General features: G+C 44.5%; 1 protein-coding gene across 1 annotated transcript in view; it reads right to left on the bottom strand.

The window, feature by feature from the left end:
• Positions 1-6,528: 6,528 nt before the first annotated feature.
• The window catches only part of APLP2 (amyloid beta precursor like protein 2), a 70,355-nt gene continuing 48,938 nt past the window's right edge, over positions 6,529-27,945 (bottom strand). The window contains 15 exon segments of the mRNA XM_037505641.2: positions 6,529-6,997; positions 8,300-8,455; positions 8,807-8,881; positions 9,566-9,651; positions 12,637-12,672; positions 14,046-14,198; positions 15,589-15,688; positions 18,049-18,177; positions 19,922-20,080; positions 21,107-21,181; positions 22,058-22,188; positions 25,138-25,305; positions 26,455-26,663; positions 27,028-27,050; positions 27,053-27,241. Coding sequence (XP_037361538.1) covers positions 6,896-6,997; positions 8,300-8,455; positions 8,807-8,881; positions 9,566-9,651; positions 12,637-12,672; positions 14,046-14,198; positions 15,589-15,688; positions 18,049-18,177; positions 19,922-20,080; positions 21,107-21,181; positions 22,058-22,188; positions 25,138-25,305; positions 26,455-26,663; positions 27,028-27,050; positions 27,053-27,241 — 1,791 coding nt within the window. The 3' untranslated portion in view covers positions 6,529-6,895.

Genomic DNA, 27,945 nt, shown 5'->3' with positions numbered 1-27,945 from the left:
GGCAAAAGAACTTTAAGCTAACAAGACATTTATTATTAATAATGATGTTCCTTCTAAATGTATGTTGGGTCCTGAGCTATTAACAAATAAGACCAACATGATTAATGGGACTTAAAAATGAATGGTCTGGTACATGAAGAACAGCCACTACAACATTTTCAGTGCTCAAAATCGTGCAATACTCAATTTAGTAATTTGCAAAATTTCATTAAGGAATGATAAATGTACAGCCTGAGGATCTTAATTAAATGCCAAAGACGAGAAGCCATAAACCATTACAGAATCCCTTTCCTGCCATGGTAGAAATGACTGAGGTAATACACAGAAAGCCAGGCAACTCTATTATCTGTTCTTCCATGAGCAAATGCTTCTGGAAGACAAACATTTGAAGAGGCAAGCACAAAGCAATGTTAGACTAGGGAAGTTTTGGATAAAGGTATAGACATTTATTAAAGTCCAATTTATGGTAGAATATTTGCCAGTTGTTTTAATCACTAAATACTTTTTTTTTTTAGTGAGATTTATGTACTGAAGAAGATATTCCAACAGCTAAAAGGTAAGTGCAATCAGCACCCCCATTTTTCCAGATGGAGAAACAAAGGTAGAGTGCAGTTAGAGAACTTATTCAAGGTCTTACAACCTAGGTTGTAAGGAGCCAAATTAAGAACCAACCAATTTAGCTTCAGAATCCCCACAGATCACAAGATCTTAAATTTTATTTTCATTTCTTGAGGAATCTTCAGTTTTCTGGCCAAGTTAACCCAGAACTAGCTGAATTTAAAATAGGAGGTGGCCAAGTTAACCCAGGACTAGCTGAATTTAAAAAAGAGCTTCCCCAGGGACCTTGTGCTGCAAGGAGTCTTCTTCTGGGCTGTGTGTCTTCTCTTCTTTCCTCTCTGCTCCTCAAGATTTATGAACATCTGGGGACTGACAGGTAGGTTGCTCTGATTAAAGAACTATCCTGAGAAATTTTGGGGCTAGCCCACTTAGAACGCTAAGTGCACAATATACTACAGCATGTCTTCAATGTGGTTATTTTGATCAGAAGCAAGAACTTTTAAAATATGGTAGAAACTTTGTGATTTTTTTAATCAAATTGGTGTTTGACAGATGCATACCCCCCTGAAATCATCACCACATTAAGAACTGTTTTGATGGCCATTAAATACCACGGTGGATCAAACAGACCTTAGAACCAGTCTATTTGCTCTATTTCAGTGTGAAAGCACTATTGGAAAATAATAAATGGATGGGCACAGCTCTCCAGTCCTATGTGTTAGTGACACATAATGACATCCTTCCTCAATGAGACACCGCCCGGCTAGAGGATCAAGTCAGCATCGACAGTGACAAGTCACGGTGACACTCTGTCCCCTTAGTGTGGAGTGGTGAGTGAGTATGACACATCATCTCTGTGGTCTCCCCCCAAAGCACATCTTCCCAGATCTCACCAGCAGACAAACATCAGGCAAGTTCAAATAGAGCAGCATCCTTCAAAATACCTGACCATTACTTTTCAAAACTGCCCAAATCATCAAAACAAGTATGAGAAACGTCCAGAGTCAAGAGGCTAAAGCTTAAAGATACACTAAGAACATGGTACCCTGCAACAGAATAAGGACATCTGAGAAAAGATTTGGGAAACATGAATGAACTGTGGCCTTTCGTCGAAAGAGAGAAAGAATGAAAACAGTTTCTCTGCTTGAACTAAAACTAGTTTTATTTTACTGGACCCAAAAGGCTCTGGGCTGCTATTTTTAAAAATTTAGAAAAAGTGTTCATTTTTTTAATGCTTTCCAAGTTTCTGTTCATGATGGAACATGTATGTCATTGTAAATAACTATATGGACAGGGCACACACCGAAAATGTTTATTTTATTTTATTTCATTTATTTTATTTATTTTTTAATTTATACAAGAGCCAGGGTACAGGCCAGATGCACGGGAGGGTGAGCGGATTCACCAGAGACAGAGTGGGGAACAGAACAGGCAAACTGACGAAATACACTGCTGAGGGGAGCAGCGGGAGAGACAGGAGAGGTCTGCTGCGCCAAGTGGGTTTCTCCCCAGCCAGCTGTGATCAAACCTGTGTTGCAGAGACTGTGGACAGCTTCGCAGCGCTGAGCTTAAACTCCTGCGCCACCAGGTGCACCCCGAAAATGTTTTTTGTTTTTGTTTTTTGATGGCGGCTGCTACTCTAACCAGAAAGGACCATTGACCAATTATTTTAAATTCAGCTAGTCCTGGGTTAACTTGGCCAGAAAACTGAAGATACCTGAGGAAATTATGCCCCATCCATATCAAGGAGTCTAGAAAAAGTTTTTAATTGTGTCTCCTGTGTATTTCTCTGGATACCTGGGTTACTCCACAGCGTCACGCACTAACAGTCTACAATTGTTAACATCTGCTGGACATTAAGCACCCCCAGGACAGAACAGAGGCGATTTCCCCTTCTCCTTTTTTGCCTAAAGCCCACTTTATCCTTTGTCTGAGAAAAAAAGAACCGGTTGCACATCACACAGACTTTGGCTCTGTTCAGAAGAGCATGTGACCTTGTGGCCATGTCAGCAGTGAAATGAGAAGCCATAAGGCCCCTTATAGTTCCTCCTTTCTCCTCTGTCCACGTTCCCCACTTCTGATGAGTAATGTGACATACCATGTCCCTTTAGAGCAGACTTCTGGGCTTCCCCAAATCTTAGGGACTCACCACATTCCAGTCTGGTCTCCTAAGAGCATTAATGTTACAGCAATGCAAACCAGAGATTGCCAGGGCACCTGGGCTGTTCAGCCTCAGCCACTGGGCTCCAGCTGGTAACTGACAGCAGTCAGGGAGGTAGGAGGCCCTCAGTCAGCTGGGAGTTGTGGACACCTGAGGCTGAGAGCAAGGTGGGCAGGGCCACATTCCTCAGAGGGCAAAGCTGAGTCACCAAAGCAGAAACCAGGCAGTGAGTAAGTTTCTCTACCCCACATGAGGGGATGGTGCCATCAGGGAGCACAGCAGAGCTGACCTAGGGCAAGGCCTGCGGGGCAGTCCCTGCCTTAGACATTCCCAAGGGTGTTTCCTCTCGAAAGAAAAAGCTTTATATAGATACCATATCTACAGATCTGTCATTCCAGGGGAGGGAGAGATGTGAGCCTAGTGACCAGGGCAGTCGAATCAAACTCCAGTCACCTCTGAACTGACCCGATTTGGGTAATGACTGTAAATAGAAACTACTGTCATTCTCCAGTCCTGAGCTTTCCAAGGCCCACCTACCATCCACAGGAGTGTTGCTAATGGATGAAAGTCCCATAGCTGACCAGATGGACAGGTCCTAGTTGACAGGCAGGAGCTCGTGGGGTGACCCCCCCCCAGGGCTGCCTTCTGGAAATAACTGTGCCAGAGCTGGGTTTGGGTGTTTGCTCCACCCTTTACCAGTCAAAAGACCTCAGCTTTCGGTAAGGGGGTAATACCCATGCGATAAGGCTTAAGACAATTAAATGAGACACTACATGGAAAGCAGTTACACTACATGGAAAGCAGGTACTAAAATCAATGAAGTCGGTCTGCCAGATCTGGAGCCCGCTAGTGAAGGCTTACAGCCACTTTCCAGTGGATTCTGCAGAGGGTCAGGTGATAGTAGCTTCAGAGAACACTGGTAGAAACTGGCTTCAAGAAATGAAAATGTTCATCTTTTTCATAACCTTCCTGGCAGCAAGGTGATTGGCCAGAAAGGGCGTGGCAAGACAGAGAAGTGCTGATGTTACAAAGGTCCAGCGAGTTCAACTGGTTTTTATCCCAAGGCATTTCCTGGCCAGAGGCTCATAAAACACACTCTCCCTCCCTTTCCAGTACCTTCCCAGGGAAGATACTGCCTTTGTGGACACATGGCCATTACACAGTTACAGGCAGTGTTACCTTAGCTGCAGAGCTGTGTCAACAACATCATGCTGTTGACATCAAGTGTGAGGACTGAGAAGTTAGCTCTGAATTTATGGTAGTACCTGTAGCCAAAAACGTGGATGGTTGGTGTTGTAAATGCAGTTACCAGGTAAACAAACCTCCCTCAATGACAAATACCGCCTACTAGTGGCAGATTATTGAAGAAATTCAAGAAAAGAGGCTGCAAGCATTGCTCTGAAAATTTAGCTCAAATTCCACACTCACTGCTTCCAGTATCAAGAAGAAACATCTCAATACTAAAAATAATTGGTAGCTTAGAGTAAATTTTGCTGGATAAAACTCTTGTCTGATATTTTTCCCTCTTTTTTTTAAAGCAAACTGGTACTTTATTCTTAAATTTGATCAAACAGTATATTTACAGGAAATCAATAGTTCAAAAGAAACAAGTTAGAGAATGGAAGCTCTAAAAGTTCTCCCTTGTAAATTTCCATGGTTTTATTATCATGAAAAGCAGGCATGCTAAAAACTACAGTATGACAAAGGAGCAGCTCTTACGAAATTTAAAAGCATAATCACAAAACTCACTAGGAAGGCTGGAAGGTAAAGACAAAGCAGTCATTCGGGAATATGGAATGAAACTTCATAAAAATAGAAAACTTTTTAAAGAAGCAATCCGAGCAGTCCAGGGTTCAGAATTTTAGAAACAAAGTACAATAATGCTGAATATCATTGAAGGAAATAATGAAAGAATATTTTTCTGAGTTCAAGACACTGTATTCAAGGGGAAGGTAATTTCTCTCGTCTTTTTTTTTTTTTTTACTTATATTTTTAAAATTTATTTTCTTACATTGTAAATTTTTGGACAGTATTTGCCAGCTCTCCTCAAGAGTATTCACCACAGTCCTCCCACCGCCACAGCACCTGTGACATCACCATAGTCCCTTGTGCTCTTCCCTCCTCTGCTTTATGTCTCAGATCTATGGTCAGCTCAAAAGTTTTTTTTTTTAAGATTTATTTTTGTTTCATTTATGCATACAAGAAATGAGGTGCAGGCCAGAGGTGTGGGGGGCAAGACGACTCACTGGAGACAGAGTGGGGAACAGAACAGGAGCTACTGAAACACACTGAGGGAAGCAGTGGGTGAGACAGGAGAGGCCTGCTGCGCCCTGTGGGTCAGCTCCCTGTCTGGAGATTGATCTCATGCTGCAGTGGCTGCAGATAGCTTGATAGTGCTGAGACTTTAATCCCTGAGCCACCAAGTAGGCCCAAGTTTTGTCTTTTTCCTGATCCTTTGTTGGGTTTGTCTATATTCCACATGTATGTGAACCCACCCAATACTTACCTTTTTTTCCTTCTGACTTACTTCAGCATAATCCCATCCAGCTCCATATACGTTGCCACAAATGACAAGTTTATCTTTGATTGCTGAGTATTGTGCATATAGACCATACAGAAAGGACCCAAAAACACTAATCTGAAAGGAACCCTGCACTCCAATGTTTATCGCAGCACTATTTACAATATCTTCTTATTTTTTATATGAGAAATGAAATTCAGGCCCAAGAGTCCAGCTTGCACAATTAGACCATCCCTGCCTCTGCCACTCAGCTCTCCACGGAAGGTACCAGAAGAGTCTCATGGTAGGAGGGTTAAAGTCACCCCACCCTCCTCCCAATTCCCGCCAGGGCAATAAAACACAGATTCTTGGTGGAAGTTAAAGTATTTATTGATGTGTTTAAACTGTACATTCTCCACAGATCAAGTTAAGAAGTTTGTAGGTGAAGTTTATCTGTGCATAGTAGGAAGAGACATGGGTAGGGGTTTGGGGAGGAAAAAAAAAAAAAAAACAGTCACAGGGAAATAGAAAAAAAATACACCACAGTTACGGGAACCTTCAGAGTAAAAAAAAAAAAAAAAAGAATAGGCTGTGAGCATCAACATCAACTATACAGGCATTACAAAGACGTGTGTAGGAAACAATCTTCACAGCTTTCCACATGTTCACAGACACACAGTGTGGAACAGCCTCTTCCACAAGAAAGCAAACCCCACCTGCCACTGTTGTCTTTCTGAGGGACACCAAGGGGGGTGGTGGCAGGAGGGGACAGCAGAGAGGTCAGGGTGCGGTGGGGCAAGGTGGGGTCAGTGCCTTCAGAGGGAAGTGTCCACGGAGGAAAAAGCAAGTCAGGACATTCCTGGGGAAGGAGTGAGTGGTAAATGGCGGGCGGTGGAAGAACATCATATACAAACTACCAGCTAATTTCTGTGGAAGAACTGGATTTAAAAGGAAAGCAGTACTGGCGGCCCTAGTCTCTATACATTAGGCTCACTAAGAGGTGCTGGGACTCAAATGCTGTGAACCTCCTTGTTGACGGGGCTCGTGTGGACACCGAGCAGTGGGAACACCAGCCTTCCAAGGAACTGGTCCTCGACGACGATGATTCGGAGAGGCTATCACGACGTGCTTCCCCGGACATCACAGTTCCGTTTCATTCCATTCCTCAGCAACTTCCTGAAAGCTCATTAAAAAGGGAATACTGCCTTCTTCTCTTTTCTTTTTTTTATAAAAACCAGGACAGTGAAAGAGCCTTATAGAGTTGATTTATACAACGCAACTGGAACAAACAGCCTGCATATATATAGTCTATCACTGAAAATCAACATTTTCCATTTGTATAGATAGCATGTATGAGACAATACGATAAAAGTGGGATTTCTGATTAATTTTAAAAAAAGTAAACTACATCAGTCAAATATCTGCAATAGATCATTTTTTCATTTCATTTAAGGTTTATATATCATATATTGTTATATTAACATTTTTTCACCCATTTAAAAGAATGGAAATTGTGATTCTACAGTAGTACTTTATAGTCTTAATGATCCAGGAGGTCTGAATGTAAGATGAAATCCTCTGGAAGTAGCTGGTCAGTAGTCGATCCAAGATGCTGGACCTCTCCTGCCCACCTGCACCGCCCCACTCCAACTGGGGGTGCTCGAGCTTCTTCTCCCTTAAATCTGCATCTGCTCCAGGTATTTATAGGTTGGGTTTTCGTAACCATGGTTCTGCATCTTGTTCAGGTGACGCTCTTCTGGGGTGAGCATTGGGTCAACCTGGAGAAAGAGACTGCACATTACTGGGGAACACTGTGAGACAGCACATGGTCACAGCTGTAAGCTGCGAGGGTCCCCAGAAACCAAAGTCAGTCCAGTGTCCTGCTCCACCAGGCAGACAGACAAGAGCTAGAGGCCAGGGTGTAGAAGAGTAAAAAGCTGAGGTCCTAAAAGCATCATCCAAATTGGAGAAAACAGCAACTTAAACTTCTCTGCCTAATCAGTCTCCGTTCTGCCACTTTCTATTTGGGACAAGCGGAACAAGCTCTTTTTATTTTATTTAATTTATTTTTTAAAGATTTATTTATTTATTTATACAAGAACCGGGGTACAGGCCAGATGCGCAGCAGGGTGAGTGGATTCACTAGAGACAGAGCAGGGAACAGAACAGCCAGACCGACGAAGTACACTGCTGAGTAGAGCAGCGGGCGAGATAGGAGAGGTCTGCCATGGCATGTGTGACCCTCGCCGGCCGGCCGGCTGGGATAGAACTAACGCTGCAGAGGCTGCGGACAGCTTCGCAGCGCTGTGTTCAACTGCCTGTGCCACCAGGGGAGACCCAGCTCTTTTCACAAGTTGCAGCACCAGCTGATTTCTAGGGGCTTCTCCAACCCTGAAATTCTACAATTACATCAGTGTCCAGCAGGAAAGGAAGCCGAGTAACTAAGACATGCAACTGAACTTATCTTCCAGAACATATTGTGGCATTTTTGTTTTTTAAAGATTTAACCCCTGCGCCACCGGGGAGATCAGCACATTGTATTCTTTACTGTAGTTATTTTCTAGAATCAGGAGTTTGGACATTGCCACTACCCAAAAAACAAGTGGCAAGAAGTTCCAATTACAAATCAGTAGATGGAACAGAAACTGCCCATTCTGGCTCTTTTTAAATTTCTTGTTGTTTTTTCTCCCTTAAGAGAGAAAAGCAAAAATAAAATAAAAAAATGCAGAATGTTTAAAAAAAAAAACAAAACATTTGCCATCCTTTATTCTCAAATCTCTAACATATCTGGAAAAAGGAAACACGAAGGAAATAATCTGAGAAAACCATTTCACCCTCTGCAGCCTGACATGCACTTACGACTTCCTCACATTCACAAAACCCAAACGAATGTTAACAGTGGGCAGTAGCCCTTCGTGACAAGGCCAGCATGGTTCGGCTGGGGCCGACTTCCAAACCATGACCTAATAATCCAGTGGGAGACTGAATGGTACCCAAGTCTGGTTTCCATAAATCTCCCCACAGTGCAGAGCAATGTTCTTCAGCTCAGGGCCAATTCAGAAGGAAGCTCAGCCACTCACCTCCACGATCCCGTGGCTGATGGTTCCATACTGTCTCTTCCTCAGCATCACCAGGCTGATGACAATGACTGTGGCGATGGCCACGGCAATGACCAGCAGACCAATGAGGGCACTGCTGCTCAGACTGAAGTCCTCCCGAAGTGGCCTCGCTGATTCCTAAAATAACCAAGCAGATGTGCAACTAAGCCCCATGGAACATGTGTCCAGAACGAAGTCTGCAGCCCCAACAAAAGCAGCCCTGTGGGCGCAGCCGCCTCAGTGTTGTCTCTAAACCCAAGGAGCACCCAGGCCTGCTTCCCAGGGAGCCATGCATATGGGAGAACTTCCACTTTTTTCCAATCTCCATTGAGAGTCTAAGTTCAGTTGTTATCCTAAACTATGGGCAAATGGGGATGAGGGACCTTTGACAACTTAAGACTCTGGGCACCTCTTCCATTTGAAATGAGAAGACGGGAAAGCGAAAGAGCTGACACACGTGCAACCCGGGACAGGTTCGCAGCCACTCACCGGCTCCTCCTCAAGGCCTCCCACTCTCTCAGCATTGAAGATCATTTCTTTAACATCCAGAGTCTCATCAATGACCTGAAAGAGCATGAAAATGTCAGCAAGGGGGCGGAAGGAAAACTTACTATAAACAGAGTCGGTGCTTCCCTGTTGCGTTTACTGTGTGGTGAAGGAAGCAGGAGCCTGACGGATACCCAGTTGCCAGCCAGCTACCTCCGCTCGCCAAGCCCCAACACCCAAGGGAGCAAATGTTGAGTCAACATGACTCAAGAACAGCTGGTCCTTTAAGGGCTTCCACCTGCATTTTCCTTTCGCTAACTACTGCGAGAGCCATCCCAGGACAGACTACGAGGGAGCCACGCTTAAGTATCAAAAGCAGTCAAGGACAACCCAGAAATACAAACAATAGAAAATCCTAGCAGGATAATTAACAGGAGGTATAAGCCTAAGACAATATAAAAATCAAAATGAATTCTATTCCATTTTCAAGTTTTTCTCTACTCACTATAAATGGCCCCTCGGATCTTATTCATATCTCTAGTCGCAAATACTTTTCCTACTAGTTAACGAGAGTTATTGCTGAAAATAGCTCTTCATTCCATCGCACCCCCAGAAAGTAAACAATACAGCAAAACCTCCAGAGGACCTGGGCCCACCCAGCTGCTCCCACATGGGAAACGAACGCATGAAGTTCGCATCTGAAACGAGGCCACTCACTCAATTACTCTCTCTAAATTAAAATGGAAGAGAAAAATGGCTCACCATATTTTCATCCACTTTATTCTTACTGTTAATCACTTTCTCCTCGGCACCTATCAGTTCTCCATCCTGTTCTCCCGCTCCAGAGCCTGTGTGGAGAGAGCACAGCTGAGTGTCCCAGGTTGGGCTGGCCTCACAATCTCACAGAAGCTGCAAACTCCCTCCTGAGAGCCAGGGAGCTTTCAGCAAACACTGTCCACTATCCACCACCCCTGAGCCCCTTCCCCCACACACACACATTCGATGTGCTACTTTATTTGCATTTTTGAGTATGCACCTTGTTCTACAAGGATGAATGACACAGGCATTTCTCAGAGACCAATGGGTATAATGGAGGACAACAGAGGGCTTAACTTGTATCCAACTGAGAAAAGTGGAATGTAAGCCTTCAGAAGACAATGCTTATTGTTAAGGTAAGTAGAGCTGTGCCCAAAGGTGTTTGAACATGGAAGCACAGGGCGCACCTTTTGGGACATCACCCAGCACCTATTACCCCACTACTTGCCCCTCCCACACCGTGGGCTCCCTCTGAATGAAAGAGCTGTCACAGGCAGTTCTGCACACGCAGTGAATCTGCTTGTCTACCTAGAGCACCATCCACAGGTGCTTCTTATGCCTGAGCTACCTTCCCTGACCTCGAGCCCTTGCTATTTGTCCTTCAAGTTGCAGCTCAGCTTGGGAGACACCCCAGGTTATAATCACTGCTTTATAATTACATCTTCTGTCTCCTGGACTGTAATCCTCTCAGGACCTGCATCAGATGATCACAACCTTCATGTTTATTAGAGAATGAACAGGAAAGAAGCATTCCATAAACAGGGAGACTTATAATAACAGCAGGCTGAAAGGAAACTTTCTATCAAGTGAGCAAGAAAAAAATAGCAATATACCTCTAATCAAGGTCAGGTATCACCTGAGCCAACGTCACTTGTGCGTGGAACTCCAGTGTGTTCAAGACAGTGTAACTGAACTCAGCACAAACCCAAGAAGAGGAAGGAAGATGCAATCCTCCTTATTTTTAGCTCCAAAGCATGTGATATCTAACAGTCCTAAGAATTCCTCATGGATAATATTATATACCACTCCATATAAACACCCATGATCTGGACCTCCTGGTGTGCTGAGGTGACTACCTGAAATGGAGTTTGGCTCCCACAAGAGTCTCTGCATAGCACTGCTGTCACTGGGCTTGCCAAAGGCAAGCGGACAGTAGGCCCAGTCACAGCAAGGCCTCCCAGCTAGACTTGCTCTTGACACCGAGCAATTACTAACAGCCAATGCAGCTGTGGATGCACTAGCTCATTAGCATGCAGCCCCAAATGGCACTTTTTCTCCCAAAGCTTTCACTATAAAGAATTTCACAATTTCACAACTTGTTTCTAGGGTAAGTCAGGGCTGGCTTTTGTAGTTTCAAAATGCCAAACAGCAAATCCTGCACATCAACTCTTTGAGAGAGAAGAATCTGGAGAACAGCTGCTCGGCGATGCTCAGGTTCATGCCTAATAAACCCTAGCTCCCATCTCTCTCCTCAGAACTTTTAATCCTAGAGGCAAGACCCTATTTGAAAAATAATGTGGCGGGCTTCCCTGGTGGCGCAAGGGGTTAATTACCGCACTATGAAGTGATCCCCAGCTGGCCAGCGAGCAACCCACATGGGGTAGCAGACCTCTCCTGACTTGCCCACTGCTCCCCTAAGCAGTGTACTTTCGTCAATCTGCCTGTTCTGTTCCCCACTCTGTCTCTGGTGAATCCTCTCACCCCCCACACCTCTGGCCTGTACCCCAGCTCTTCTACGCATAAATAAATCTTTTAAAAAAAAGAAAAGGAATGTGGCATCAACTAATTTAAAGTCTTACTAGTACATGGCAGAGTATTTATTAACATTGACTAAAACCACTTTGGTTTTATGGAAAGCATAAACAAGTGACATGGTGAGACCAAAATTAATGTTCAAATTATCTCTATTAATTATAGGTGAAGTAGGAAGGCACAAATCAGTTAAGCTTCTAAAAAAATTCATCGTTCTGCATAAATATGTGTGCTGTTCAGAGGAATGCTCACAGATCTCCCCAAGAAGAGGCCTATGCAAATAAAACAAAATAAAGCATTTATGTTTAAGTGGTGTCTGGGAGATGCAAATGACACACATATATCCTGAGAGAAAGCTGTGGCATAAAACAGACACGAAACTCTTAGCCAGGGAACACCACTTGATCCATCCACATTCAGTCTGGCAAAGTCAAAAGAGCAGGCTCACAAAACACGCTGAGGACACGGCACCTCTGAATTGAGGATGACACTAGGGGTTGTGACCTACCAACAAGCCGGGAACACTCAGTAGCCGACACTGGCATTTTATCTAACAGAAATCACTTGGGCTTTGAACACAGAGGAAGCTGGGGTCAATTTCTGGTTCCTCCACTTCTTAAATTCATGACTTTGAGCAAACCCTAATCCAGGAAAGAGAACTAAAAATCCCCCTAACAAGTATGGATTCAGTGAGAACAAGCACGCAATGCACCAGGCACAGTGCTTACATAATGGTACCTTCTTCTGAAACCTAGAGACTCACTACAGCAAGAGTTCACTTGCCCCAACCTGGTTCACCCATCAGCAGAGGAATGCTAAAATTTGGGGAGACAGACAGTTGAACACAGAAGGACAGCTGAAAAGGAAAAAGATATAAGTGGGAGCAGCAGAAAAAAGAAAAGACTCTCCACCTGACTCCTGCAACTGCATATACACTGAATAGTCTACTTAGATTTAAAAGGCTTTATGAAAAGATCTATTTTAGAAGGCAGCTATGCTCACCACTATACCACCAACGCAACAGACCTATTTTGGTTACTCTGTATTCTCTGGCCATCCAGAAGGAAAGTTTAGATGGTCACCTGATCACCAATACCACTGACACTGGGTTCTAGGTGCTGGAGACGCTGGCTCTGCTCGCAGCCACGTCTGAAGAAATGAGGTGGAAAAAGCCAGGTGATGTGAGACAGAAAATGTGACAGCTGACACACTGGGGAGGTGAAAAGGAATGAAGGTCTTAAGGGGAACATCTTTGACAAACCAACCTTTTTTCATTGGGTGGTACAACTCCGGCTGAGTGTCTAGCAGAAAGGAAAACAATAAAAACAAAATAGCACAGAAGGAGATTAAGAAAGAAAACAGCTTCTTTCAAAATTCCTGTCTTAGAATTTCTCTGTAATGTGAATAAAAGGCATTCTTCCTTAAAAACCATGGCTGAAACATCTCATAAACAAACCAGCAAATGACTAGAATGTTGGAAAGAAGGGGCTTTTATCCCGGGTCTTTAAGGGGAAATTGTGGGAGATTCCCAAATTACTTAGCTTAATGTGCAAAGCTATTTTCCTTCAAAAATAGAAGTCAGCATTGATTGTGGTTTTCTGATGAGACCAGGTCGCAGTTCAGATGTATCCGAGATGCCCCTCCCCAACAAACTATGTAAGCATGGCAACCCTGCAGGCCCATGGAGGTTTGGGATTTGTCTGAGTAGGTTTTAGGAATGCAGTGGTACCTCTATTTACCCAACTCCTTCAGATTTGGTCTTATGACTGGAGGGTCAGCTGTACTGAGTTGGTAGGCCTGACATAACTAGTTTAGAAGACATTTCTGTTAAGGTCTGTCCTTCCCATTTGGTGCGCTTGGGTTCAAATCCTGACTTTCCACCTACAAGTTGCGTGACCCAGGGCACTTAACCTCTTTAAATCTTGGAATCCCCACATGCGGACAGCCCCAGTACCTACCCCTTAGAGAGAGCTTTTGAGATTAAACACGTGTCCGTGTTTAGTGCTTAGCTGAAGCTGCCATCTAATAATGACTCTAGCTCTGACCACTATTTTTATCATCACCACCATCAGCAGTGGACAAATAAATAGAATCTGATTCCACACCCTGGTCTCAGGGCACCAGTCTCAGGAGCTGTTTATTTCTGGTGCAGAGTCACAGCTTTCAGAGATTCTTTTAGACATCAAGAACCAGCAAGGGAATAGAAGCAGCATGCCCCATTGGGAGTCAGGGGCACAACATCTCAGCACCACCTAATACCACCAGGGCGGTCCCACCAGGGCGGTCACCCTGACAGGTTCCGCCCCCAAAGCCTCTTCATCGCCCACCTCCCAAGATTATTATGGAAAGAAAACGGCAACAGATAACATGAAAGTGCAATTTAAACTGCAAAGTGATTTCCATATGTAAGCATCACAAACACAGCTGATGGGACCAGGGAAACAGTGGGCTTTAAACAAGTTGCCTGTAAAATGGGAGAAGCATCACTAACCTCTGGAGACACTGACTCTGTAAGTGCCTGCATGGAGCAGGTGCCCAGTAAATCCAGACTTCCTTTGTGTGCCCGATGGTCATCCGGAGCACAGCCTCCCCAACACAAGTCAGGCTCACAAACCTGACTTCTACCTTAATTGTGCCCCCACCCCCAAGAAACTGTGTGGTCCATCATACACACCTTCGTTTTCAGGTAAGGATGGGAAGGGATGGAAGGGGTGGAATGGTGGGATCTCATCACTTTCCTCCGAGCTCACCCGGACGTCCACGGGGGTCTCTGAGATGGAGGCAGTGAATTGGTCCACGTCGGCACGCTGTTCTTGGAGCAGTTCATCTGACAAAGAGATACAGGAGGGATCAGGTTTTCAGATAGACCAAGTTTCCAAGCTCAGGACCAACAGCCTCTTCCACACACTCCTTCCTACCCAAAATACCTGCTCCCCAATTCTAAGGAATCTGTAGAACCCAAGACCGGGAACCCCAAGGTGCCTTCCTGGCTACCCCTCTCTTCTCAGCAACACCCTCTAGTTAAGTGACTTCATCCAATGAAGGCACAGTTTTAAATACCACCCATATGTCATGCCTCCCAAAGCTGTATCTCACACCTACTGCTCTGGCTCATCTAATAGCCTACCTTACACTTCCACTTCAAGTCCAACAACAACTTCCACTTTAACAAGGACAGAGAGAATTCCTTATCAGTTAACTTACGCAGCACCGTCCACTGAGGTCTCACAATGACCCCTGCATGCTGGATATCCTTGATGCTTTTCTTTCCCTCACCTCCCTTACCCAGCCGTCAGCATATACTGTGCCCCCTTCCTAAGGACCACCCACGTCTCCTGTATCACCATCTCAGTGCCCATGACCATCAATCCGATCTCTTCTGGTTTTTTACAATCACTTCTGGTTTTTCACAATCACTTGATTTAAATTTTAATTATTTCTCTACACAGTGGTCAAGTAATTTTTTAATTCACATCTTTTTTAAGGCATAATCTAGAGGCAGTGACTCCCCAGTTTTAAACCTTCTAATGGCTTTCCACTCTCCTGGAATAAAATCCAGACCTTGAAAAATTGGTTAACATTGGCTTCTGCCTATTTCTTGGGCCTTATTCCACCCTCACCATGGTCTAGCCACACTGATCTACTCAAATGTGCCCATTTGATATAAACTTTGGGCCTCTGCCATAGTCACTCGCCCTGCTAACAATGTCTTTCCCCATGTGCTCTGTGCAAGGACAGCTTCTTCTTACTAATCGGACCCCAGGTTACAGCCCCCAAGACAGCCTCCCCTTACCCAAGTCATCTCTCCACACAGCACTCTTCACTATCGTGACTTGTTTGCTTGTTTTATTGCCTTTCTCCTACTACGATGTGCTTCAGGAGATATTACTGCCTACCATTTTAGTTGCTGACACACACGGCAGACAGAAGATCACAGGAAATTCCCCCAAGTCCCTTGCAATTTCACACCCTAGATTTTATTTCCGGTAACAGAGTGAAGGTCAATGAAACTCAAGGCTCAGTGGCTCAGAGCCAGTACATCTGTCCTCAGTTACTCCTTGACACTGCCAAGCAAACACCAGTGAATTCCGGACTTCTGAACCATGGCAGACTAGTGCCAGCTTTATGGCCTTGCTTGCCCCCAATTCTCACTCCCATCCCTCCTGGGCCTCAGGGAGAAGTCCCACATGACCTCCACACAAACAGTCAGCACCCACCAATTTCCTCCTGGATTTCTTGGGCTACGTAAGGTACTTTGTAGAGCAGAGAGAGGCTCTGGTTCCTCCTTTCCTCAATCACAAGGAGGTGAGTCATCACCTGAAAGTACAGTATGGTGGAAAGGTTGTCATCAAAGGCAGATTACTACAGGCGGAGACACTCACACACTCTTCAACAAAGTCCACTGAGTCTTTGTCTGTAGTCCAGTGAAGCAGCGGGTCAGAGGGCACAGATTAATCCCCGCACCGTTTTTACAGGCATTGAAGTATAAGCATGTGTTTAGGTGAAGTGTAATACCCCGCAGTGACCTGAATATTTATCCACAAGGAAAGCTCCAAGTGAAAAGCAAGTTTAAAAACCTTCACTAGCCAATTTTACCACATATTAGATGGGATAAAAAAAGGAGAATGAAATCACTGGCTAAAACGTTGATTCAGAGGAAAAGGGATTCATGGATTTTGTTCGGTGAAGTAACTGCTGAAGATGATAATCATGGCGAGTAACAGAACTAGTTTATTCCTATTTAAATTAGCTACTCTTTGAAAGATTTACACTGAGATATAAAGAAACCTGATACTAAGGGATGATAAAGAAAGATTTATCTGTAGTTTTCAGTAACTCACTACTTAATGTAAAAGTTCCAAGGTTGTTTGTAAAAGAAAGAAGGAACAGGTAGCCATTAAAATTGATCATTTACTCTTAAAGCTTTCTGGGGAGGAAATGAAAGGTGATTTGGGCTACCACCCATCCCAGTGGAGTATTGTGCTGTGTACTTCACACAAGCTACTTGGATGGTAAGCCTAGCTATTTACACCTGCAGTTACCGAGCTCTTCCTAAAGAGGGCTCTCTAAGGCAACAGATTAATTATGTGGGCTTGAAGCCATTAACATGAAGGGTCAAAATGGAGAAATAAGTTCAAGATGATTTGATTATAGACTGATGTCTCTTGACCTTTTATTTAAAAGCAAAGATGAAAGCCATTTAATTTTATATTTGCCATTCTTTCAATCAAGTAAGTTGATGGGAAAGCACAAAACCAAGCTGCCTTAGAGGAAAAAATACAAATGGAATATTGAAGTGTAGCATCTGCAATCTTGGCAGGGGTTGGTCACTATTCTACTTCTTAGGACAAATTAAGGAGGCATTTGAGAGAGGACAGCTCATCTACCCAGAGGGTGAAATACTGGTACTGGTGTCCTTGTAGTAAATCCTTGTGCTTCCATACGAGTGAGGGAATGCACCATATGAGTGAGGAAATGCACCAGTTCACTCATACCCAAAATCAAGTATGCACATACTATGATGAGCTCAACACATTCAAGCTTTTCTAGAGTTTAGTAACAGAAAAAGACCAGGCAAAAGGTTTGTGTATTTCAACAGCAAAGGTTCATGACAATGGAAGGCTTAGAACAGACAACTGGTACCACACAGGAGACCTAGTCCTGAGATTTTTAAGATTCGAAGTTTCTACTTCCCATGTTAGATGGGGTGACACTTTGATCTTGCTTACAGGTGACATTTCTGAGTTGTTAACTTAATATACTGATCAAGGTTTCTCCGTTCCTTATAGTCTCACCACACACACACAAAAGGCTAATTTTCTGTGTCCATTTGATATAAACTTTGGGCCTCTGCCATAGTCATAGGCTAATTTTCTTCACAATAGTCAGTCCTTCCTTACAGGGGAGGAAAAAAAACCAAAAAACTGAAAAAAGATTAAAAAAAAAAAAAAATCACGTTGACTGGAAAAATCGCCAGCCACTGCAACATGAGCTCGATCTCTGGCCAGGGAGCTAACCCATAGAGCGCAGCAGACCTCTCCTGGCTCACCTGCTGCTTCCCTCAGCAGTGCATTTCAGTAGATCCACCTATTCTGCTCCCCACTATCTGGTGAATCCTCTCACTCCCCGCATCTCTGGCCTACATCCCAGTTCTTCTATGCACAAATAAAAATAAATCTTTACTCAAATTAAAAACAGCACCCAAAACAAACCTCTACCGGTAAAGGTGGAACCAGCCTGGGGCAAAACCCCAGAATGTGAAGTGTCTGCCTAAACAGAGGTCATAATACATGAAATGAGATTTTTAAGATCTGCTTGATGCACCTACCTGAAAAAGCTTTCACCATGCCTCTGCCTGGTGGTACCCTCAATTAGAAATAAACTGATATAAAAAAATGATTTTAAAATTGACCTTTCAATATAATCATGCAGTTCTAAACTTTCAAAAACTATGCAAAAAGTACTTAATAAGAAAAAAACCTGGAAAAGATATTTTAAAAATACTACCTTTGCAAAAACTAACTCTTGTACCTAATGTCTCTAAAAACCAAAAAGCATTTCTTCTGGTTAAGAACAAGCACAACCGTCAGTGCTGTGCAGTCATGGGCCTGAGCAGCCTCTCCCGGCTAGAATCTAGAAACATTGTGCCGGAGCCACCTCTGCTCTGTCTTGTGTACCTGAGGTTTCATCTGGGCCGCCTTTTCTGGGTCAACAGCTAACACGTGCTGGTAGTGACGAATGGTATGCAGGCGGTCTTTGTTCTCAGCACGGACATAACGCCGAAAGGCCTGGAGGATGCGATGAGGCTGCAAGAGAGAACAGTTGTTTCACCATCCAGAGACAAGAGAATGGAAATAAAAATGCAAAATTCAGTGAGGCAGAAGAATGAAAGCTGTACTTTTAAAAGCTTTTCGCTTACTGCATAGCTTAGAAGTTACCTAAGTACCAAAAGCCAAGTCCAAAGTTATAATGGCTCCTTCACAAACAGTATTTTCCAGAATCTCTAAGCCACTGTCCTCCTCTGAACTATTCTTCCCAAATTCAGCCTGACAACTTAATTACATGCTGGCTAGTCTCTGTCAATCGGAAAAGACTACTTAAGAAGGGTACACCCTCCCTCCCAAAACTTTCCATGTTCCCACAGCAAGGTGGGTTAAGAGTTAAGGGATAATTCACAGCAACATGAATGGCACTAGAAGGAATTATGCACAGTGAAATAAGCCAGAAGGAAAAAGTAAAATAATGCATGGTTTCACTTATAGCAGGAATACAGGGGAACCAAATTAGACATCAGTGTAAAAAAATAATAACAGGGGGGGTCTCCCCGGTGGCGCAGTGGGTTGAGCACAGCACTGCAAAGCTGTCCGCAGCCTCTGCAGCACAGGTTCGATTTCCGGCTGGCCAGGGAGATTCCCACATGGTGTGGCAGACCTCTCCTGTCTCGCCCGCTGCTCCCCTCAGCAGTGTCTTCGGTCCGTCTGCCTGTTCTGCTCCCTGCTCTGTCTCTGGTGAATTCTCTCACCCTACCCTGCCTCTGACCTGTACCACAGTTCTTGTATAAAAATAAATTTTAAAAAACCTAAAAAAAAAAAATAACAGTACAAAACACAGCAAAGCAGAAACAGACAATTATAAAACAGAGACATAACTGCAGGGGAGGAGGAGGGAGAGGGATTAGAGGGAGGGAGGGAGGAGCACAGGGGACTGAAGTGATGGTGCACAGGTGCAATGGGGAAGGAAACTCTATGGGGACTACACCTGAGGAGGTGGGGGGAAGCAAATATTGTTTACAAATGAACAATGATGTAAAAAATAAAAAAAAAATTATTAAATAAATAAATGCTGGAAAAAAAAAAAAGAGCTAAGGGATAAAAAAAAGTTTGGGATCATTAGCACAAATGAATCTCAGTGTAAATTTCCCAACCTTTTCTAACAATCTTATTTAGACTAGAGCTGGTTATTTAGACTAGAGCTAGCCTTTGACAGTAAGGCTACTATAGAAAATTCGATAATTGGTTAATCGCCAACCAATAAGCCAAGGTTATGTTATGTTTTTGGTTTTTTTTTTAAGATTTATTTATTTATACAAGCACTGGGTACAGTCAGAAGCGCAGGAGGATGAGAGAATTCACCAGACCCAGAGCGGGGAACAGAACAGGCAGACTGATGAAACACACTGCTGAGGGGAGCCAGTGGGCGCAGCAGGAGAGGTCTGTGCGCCATGTGGGACCCTCGCCAGCGGCGGGGATCGAACCGGCGCTGCAGAGGCTGCAGGCAGCTTCGCAGCCCAGCGCTCAACCGCTGCGCCACGGGGGAGGCCCAAGGTCATGTTTTTCTAGTGTAAAATACTTTGGCTTCACAAGTGGCACCAGCAGACTTGCAGTGCAAGGCTAAGCTTACTAAAGCAGATACCAGACAGAATACCTGTTTCTACCTAATCTTGTTTCCTTCTTTTCTTGTCATAAAAAGGTAAGTTATACTGACCTGTGTGTCATACGTCAGTCCTGTACACAACTAAGGATACAGCCCCTGTAGACTCTGCACACTCACCCGTGGAGGGTCAGACTGCAAAGCAGCCAGGTAGTTCTCCAGGGCCACACGGCGACGGTCACTCAGCATTGTTTCAACTCGAACCAGGTGGGTTTCTACCAGCTGCTGCTTCTCGCTGGCTGCCTCCTTCTCTAAAGCTTTAACCATAGCCTGGAAGTGCTATACCAAGGAGGAGGAAAGACATGTAACTCACAGCACCTGGAGGAGGTCTAAGCTAACAAGACCCCAATGTTGCATTTCTCCTTGCCTGGTGCAAACCCAGAGGCGGTTCAGAGTAGAGCATCTAGATAAACTTTTTTGCTTCCTTATCTAGAGAACACAGTGAATCCAAGTGTCAGGAGTTCTTGACAACACTTCCCTAACTGAAATAACTAACGTCGCAAGCCCAATATCTGCTTTCTCAATATGTACTGCAAGAAAAGGATCACTGTCCTTTATGCATCATAGCAAGGTGCAGACTACCAAATACTGGAACTGCAGACCAAGAGGAGAGATATATTTTGAAAGATATTCTAGTGATGAGGTGGGTTGTGCTGAGGCATTCAGAGTAAAGCACTATGTTGGAATTCATACTCTAGATTTTTAGGTAATTGATTTAAAAAAAAAAAAAAAAGTGCTCCAAGGAGAGAGATTTCAGCTAAACATGAGCACAAAGTAATTTAAAATGTATATAAAACCCAAATCAGTCTTGTAAAACTTGCTATCACTATTCCCATCAATACTCTTCTATTCCAAGGGAAAAACAGTGACAGCTAGGATTCCAAGGTTACATTCTTACAAGGTTAGAGATGAACTGGCTTCAGAGAGGTTTATTTTCTGTCTTTTGATGTTTATTAAGTCTGCCCAAAAAAAAAAAAAAATTCTACTATTGCTGAAAAAACAAGTCACAGCCTAAGAATGAAGAGGACCAAGGACTTTTGCCAATAGAACAGAATTAACAAATGTGGCTGAGCTAAGGTTACTTCTTGGCATGAATTACAAGCACTCTGGATGGGGGTCTGTTTTTTTTCTTCTACTGCATGTGACCAATTCTATGGGGGTGGGGAATAAAAGCAGTCCAGTTAAAACGTCTTTGTAACAAGCTCTCAACTAAAAAAGAGGTGTCAAACTAATTTCCTGGGAGCTTGGCACTGACCACATTTTGGACAGTCAGGCTCAGAGCTCTGTCCCTGAAGCATGCCATACCTGAATGAGTGTCTGCCTCTCCGCTTTGGGGAGGTTTTTTGCTTGAAGCTCAGCCTCTTCCCATTCCTTCTTTACCTACAACAAAGGTCAAAACCACTCTAGTTGGAATAATCTCTGAAACAACTTCCCCATTTTCTAACAATACTGCCAGGCCCTGAATTGATGTAGGAAACTGCAAAGGATATAGCACCACAACCCCTCAGGAATTCAGGGCAGTTTTGTCTTAGCAAAACTATTGCTGCAGAAGGTTGTAGGCCTCAACCATCCCCAGAGAGGGTCTCCACTCCTCAAGTGTCACAGTCTCCTCACACCCCTCCTTCTCAGAACCGATAAATACAACCATGAGCTTTTCCCCAAAGTGGAAGCCCAATAAAGGTAATGTGTGGAATTAGGTGGCTCTCAGATGAGCAAGAGATTCCCTTTTCCATTTTCTTTTGCTCCTCTGAGTAAGTCTAGGAGGAAGGTGCATCCTGGTGCTCACACTGTTCTAACACTTATGATCCTTTCAAGAAGAAGAAAACATCCCTGGGAATCTGACCCTTCATGATTTCATACAGGTTTTTTTTAATCTACTTTATTTTACCTTGTTCCAATGGCCAATGACACCAGCTTTCTACTCATAACAGTGATATGTAGTTTCCTTCCTTAAATAAAATTAAAAGCTAATGGTAAAAAAAAAAAACCAAACAAACCCAAAAAACATAATGATTACAAGAAGTACTCAGTATCTGGAATTTGATAAGCACTCAGAGGGTATTACAAGATCATGGAGATGGAGGGCAAAGGAGGAAGGCCTAGTTACACCCAGAAGGCCTCTCTTGCCCACACTCTCTCAGCTCACCCATCCTAACGGCCTGGCAGTCTAGGGAGATGATGTTCCTTTTCTTCAACTATGAAGGCAGGCTACCCAGAGCCAAACGTCATGGAGTGAAAGTGAGCCCCGAGGCTTACCCTGTCCATCCGGTTGCGGTGCCGAATCTCCAGCTGCTCCTTAGCCTTCTGAAAGCGAGCATGCTCGTTATCATCTGCAGAGGTCTCGAAGTATACATCCACATCATTGGTTGGCAGAGGAGTCGGGGGAACTGAAAGAAAGTGACAGAGGGCGTTCCTTGTAGGTCAGGCCCAATGCTGAGGCTGCACTGTGCTCTAGGAAGAGACCTGGGCTCAGGACCTGCAGAATGGACCAGATTGCTTATTCCATGCTAACAGTACTGGGTGTCCCTGTCTGCCAACACTGCGCTCCGTAAGCTCCCACTGTCCACACAACATTCACCCACCAGCCCAGTCCAGGCCCTTGGTATCTGCGGCGGAGAAGCATCTACGTAGGACTGAAGGGAAGAAAAGGAAGTCACTTCTGCTAGACCTTCCCTCTCATCTTAAAACCTAAAAAACAAAACAAAAAACAAAAAACAAAACAAAACAAAAAACCACAACCACTGGATGCTGTCACTGATGACATACGAGCAGAGATGAGGGGTTAAGTCAGACCGCAGAGGCAATTGCAGAGTCTCCATTTTGAAAGAAATTTTAGTGTTCAGGTCTCCTTCCCGGCTATTTATAGGTTCTACCAAATGCTCTTTTCACATAGACTGGGCGAGAAAGCCCAAACCACTCCAGCTACATTACTCTAGTTTTCAGTACCATTGATGGACTCTCACCCTCAACAACAATGGTGAGACTAAGTCGCTGTGTGTGACAAGGACAAAGCTGCTGTATTCAACAAGGACTAAGTACTGAGTGTGAAGATACTCTGGGCTTTTCAATCCATGACATTCATTGGCCTCACAGGTCATCACCCAGAGAATCACCCATTGGAATAGACACGCCTCACTGCCAGCTGAGCAGATGTCTTTACTGGCCTGAGGAAAGAGAATTTCATCTGTTCCCTGGAGTGTAACTTTGCACAGCCAAGGATGGAGGTGACAAGTTTACTTAGTCAGCTTCTCAAGGAACACTTATGGAAACTTTAATTCAGCCAATTCCCTTGAGATTTCCTGGGATCAGGTAAAATGATACTGTGACTCACTTGTACAACTTGCTATCTCAAGATGTAACGCTAGCACTGTGTGGACAACAAATGCCGAAATTCACCAAACTTTAATTCATAGGCAAATTCACCCAATTTCCAGAATTGTATAAGTTTAATACAATACTAGAACAACTGTGTAATTGAGAATATAAATTAGTGAGCTACAAAGTTTTTTGGGCAGGGCATCTTTTACTTATTCCCTTTTATTTAATAAACCCCTAAGCTACATCTAAACTCTTGTGAAGAGTATCTGGCTCCGACATAAGTTTAAACAGGACAGCAACAGCAAATTTTCAAACACAAACCACATTCAGAAGTTCAGTTAGGGAGAATTTCAAAGCATTGCCAGCTATGCCAAATAGCATGTCGCCACCAGCAACACACGTCTGCAGCTTAAAGGCTTATGTGCTGGAGACGGTCTTTGGTTCATAGCACTGTGCTGGATAAAGATAACACAAAGCACTAGCTGTCTCCAGGAGTGGCAGGCCTGCAGGATTGGGGCTAAAGACCCTTTGGGCTCAGACCAACTCCTTCTGTCCTATGTGAAAATCACAGGTTCACAAAGGCAACACATTCAGCCACTTCAGTCCCCTTCAAGGAGAGCCACACACTTGGCTGTGAAGCAGTGATACCTCTAGGCTTTCATAGCCCTCCGGCCCGGGATATACAGCACACGACATGGTGCTGCTCCTTGGCCCATCTTCCCTGCCACAAGGAAAGGAAACAACGATCCTGTAGCCTTTACTAATGCTCTGAAGAACCGCTACTCCAGAGTCTCACTGAACTACCTTCTGACCCTAAGGGTGGAGATCACTACCTGAAGAGTCAGAGAGGCTGTCGAGGACCCCTGATTCTTCAGGTCTCACCCTGAAATAGGATTTTGTTGCTCTTTAAGTAGTTTTCCAAGCAGGAAATGCCACAATAATTCCCAGCTCTACCACCTTTCCTGAAGAAGAAAAAAAAAAAAAAGTTTCTACCACCAAAGTTCCCCAAGGGCTCATTTTTCACCCTTTCAATCCTATCAAATAAAAATAGCCTTTCCATAGAGCAGTGGTACAGGGGAAGCACTGAAGGTACACCACATTGTGTTAAGATTTCAAAAATCTGTTGGTCATAGGAGGAAAGAGGGAAGTGGAAGATAGATGAATGAAAAAACATCAGAAACTACAACCAAATATCAGGAACGTGTGCAGCAATTCATTATTCTAACGAATTCCAGAATCAAAACCTAGGAAGATGCCTGGCCTGAGGATTTTCCAAACATGGGTGAGAACTGCCAAGAGAAGAGAAGCAGGGACGGGGTAACCATGGAGAATAGCAAAACCTTTCCTAACTAAGTACAACTGTCCAACTCAACTGAACCACTGATTTCCTTTGTGACCAAAGAACACACAAACTAAAATTCCTTCACTTCCTTAAGTCCTATCCAGTCCAGGGTTGCCAGAATATTGGAGAAACAGAGTGGCTGCCAAGCCCTCTCCCTAGAGTGCGGAGAGCAAGATACTGCAATATTCTAGTGTCCAGGAAGCATCCTTCCTGTCACTTCTCTGGAGAGTGGGTTGTCCCCATTAGTTGGCATGCATCATGGGGGTAGTGGGGGTCCAGGGGATGTCAAGGACAAGGTAGTTCAGAGACAAGAACAAGGACAGACCCTGGAAACAAACACGTGCAGAACGCATGTCTAATCTGATCACCTTTGCACATGAGACATAGCCAAGGGCAGAGCTGCAGTCCTGACCACACAGCAGCACTTGGGCCCAGGAGGGGACACACCACCACCAGACACCCACAGTGAATGCGGGAGAGAAAACTGAGCTCACTACTGCCAACAGGAAAGCACAGCCTGAATCTAGAAAGCACAAAGATGGGGGAGGAGAATGACCAACAGCAAACAGCTGAGGCGGCGGGGAGCACTACACAGACGCGGTCACGAGGACAGCTGGGAAAGACAGGACGCCGGACAGAACGGTGCTCCGCACAGAGCCAGTGTGGCGGGACTTACTCATCGTTTTACACACAGCCATACAATAATCCTCAGACTCAAAATTGTTCCTGTTGCCTCCGCAGCCGCCATATACAAAGCGCATGCACTTTCCCTTGGAGAGGTCGAAGTACCAACGAGGCATCACGGCCCGGCAGGGCCCCGTCATCGCCTCCTGGGAGCAGACAGCTGTGTGAAAATGGTCAGAATGTCAGCAGGACAGAGTCAGCAGCTTCAAACGCTTCCTGATGTGACACACCGGCAGGGGTGGGTGGGGTGAGGAGGAAGGACCAGGTGATGCTGGATGTGAGTGAAGGCCGACACTGGAAGTACCCGACTGCCCTGGCACTAACTCACCCATGTAAGCCAGCCATCTCTCAGGATGTAGCCATTTTCCTGGCTGATGTAATGAAGACATTTAGAAGCTAAAAATGTTTCCTGCACTATCTTGAGTCTGGATTGATGTACGAGTTGGAGAAATTCCATATCCCATAGCTCAGAGAGCCCCACTCACTTTCTATTTGTCAAGTGGAGCTCAATGCCTGATTGGTCCCCCTTAATGGTGTGGCAGGGACCGAGGGCAGTAAGGCAGGTGAAAGGGCTGATTCAGTGGTGATTCTGCAGTAGGTCAGTAAGGAACACCTGTGACCTTACTACACGAAGGTACATATTGATGTTTCCCAAGGTGAGTCATAAATTTCTAGACGCACTAAGTAATTTTCACTGGTTCCTAAATTATTCTTTGGATCTTAATTGGCCTCAAATATATAATCAGCTGGAGGCTGTTTTTAAATGGCTCCAGAACTGTCACAACCTGTTTTAAAAAATGACAAGATGAAAAAACTGCTGTCCCTGATCCCTTACCAGCAAGCCATTAAATTCCACCCTCTCAGCTACAAGCATCTTCCTAATGGACAAACTGGGCAGCCCAGAGATTAGAACACACTCAGGAAAAGAAGGAAGTTATTTCCATTCTAGAAGATCAGCGCTTTCACAATATTGAGCAGGGGGCTTTCCTTGGGGAGAGAACATTTTAGGGCGAATGTGGAATAATCCTGCCCAAGGGCAGAACGTGTTGTTTCTTTCTAATGCTTGTTCATCAATTAAGTCCTTGCTTACAATGCAAAGGGGAGCTTTCTCATTCAATCTGGCATCCCTGCCCTCAGTGACCAGCTGCCTGCCGCTGGGATGCCACCAGGGGTGCCCCGCGGGCCCAACTTCTGCAGCGCACAGCACAGCACCTCTTCCTTTGGTGACTGACCTGTGCTGAATGCAGTCCAACAATCTAAGTAAATAACACCAAATGGAGTTCAACACCATGGCTTTACACCGAGTTACCTTTAACATCGTGAGTGATCTCCTTCTCTGCATCAGTCCCATCACTGCTGGGTTCGGTTGGGTTCTCTTCGTTGTAGTCGTCTCCTTTAAAGCTGTCGTAGTAGTAATCACGATCTTCCACCACTTCCTCCCCGTCTTCCCCATCTTCCTCATCCTCATCTACAGCTGCTTCTGTGAAGTCTTCCAAATCTGCTTCAGTAGGAAACTCACTAAACGTTACAGGGAAAAAGGAAGGTTAGTACCAATGCCTGTGCACGGAGCACAACACTCACTTCCCTAGTCTGAAACACAAAAACACAGATGGGAAAGTGCACTCAGTTAACTCTAAAGCCTCTAAAGCCCTGAGTCCAGCGACATCAGCGAGAGGGAAGAGTTAGGGGTCAGGGAGGATGCTGACCGGCAGAAACCAATGTGGCCCAGAACAAGACAGAGCTGAGCGCCAGGCACTCCTGCGACCAGCTACTGCCAGAACAGAAGCACAGGCTGCCTCAACTCCAGCATGGCCCCCAATTTAGCTGGAAGTCAGAGGCAGGCAGGCCACAGGACTGTCACAAGTTCAGGGCAAGTGCACACCTTTTATAAATATCATAGTCTCCTCCTCCTCCTCCTCCTCCTCCTCTTCCTCCTCTTCATCGTCCTCCTCTTCCTCCTCCTCTTCTTTTGACACAGCAGATTCAATGATCTTTGTCTGAGGGCAGCACACATACTCGGTGCCGTGGAACTGGTCGACCCCGCAGGGCAGCAGCATGCCATAGCTGTACAAGGTCATCCCCTGAGTCAGACAGGCCTAGAAGAGACAGACCAGCATCAGAACACGGCCCGTCAGAAGCATGTTCACATACTCCCTGGCTCCTAAATGAAATCACCATGGAATGCCTTCTCTTGTAGACACATATCTTCTGTCCAAAGTTCTGACGATATTAAATTTTAAGAAAATTTACAGGTTCTGCTGAACTTGCAATGGCAATCATCACCTGAGTCAAAAACAATGAAAGGCAAAAACTGGAAAAAATTAAGGAAAAGGGAATGTCTTCTATTAACTATCAACATGGTTAAAGGTGTTCTGTGATACAATGGAATACTATTCAGCAATAAAAAAGATTAACTCATGCCATTCGCAGCAACATGGATGGAGCTCAAAGGGATCATGCTCAGTGAAATAAGTCAGAGGGAAAAAGAAAAATATGAGATGGTTTCACTTATAGGAGAAATACAGGGGAACCAAATAAGACATCAGGGGAAAATAATAACAACAATACAAAACACAACACAACAAAACAAAGCAAACAGACAATTATAAACCAGAAACATCTGCAGGAAAGGATGAGGGAGAAGGTTCACAGGGAGGGAGGGAGGTGCACAGGGACTGTGAGGTGGTGCACGAGTGCATTGGTGAAGGAAATTCTGTGGGGACTACACCTGAGGGAGGTGAGGGGGAAAGCAAACATTGTTTAAAAATGAACAATGATATAAAATACATATAAATTTAAA

The sequence above is a fragment of the Talpa occidentalis genome, unplaced genomic scaffold, assembly GCF_014898055.3.
Source record: "Talpa occidentalis isolate TD23 unplaced genomic scaffold, MPIMG_talOcc4v2.1 talOcc4.12, whole genome shotgun sequence".
NCBI classification, from domain to species: domain Eukaryota; kingdom Metazoa; phylum Chordata; class Mammalia; order Eulipotyphla; family Talpidae; genus Talpa; species Talpa occidentalis.
The sequence above is the reverse complement of the archived record's forward strand: the minus strand, read 5'-3'. Positions and strand labels throughout refer to the sequence as shown.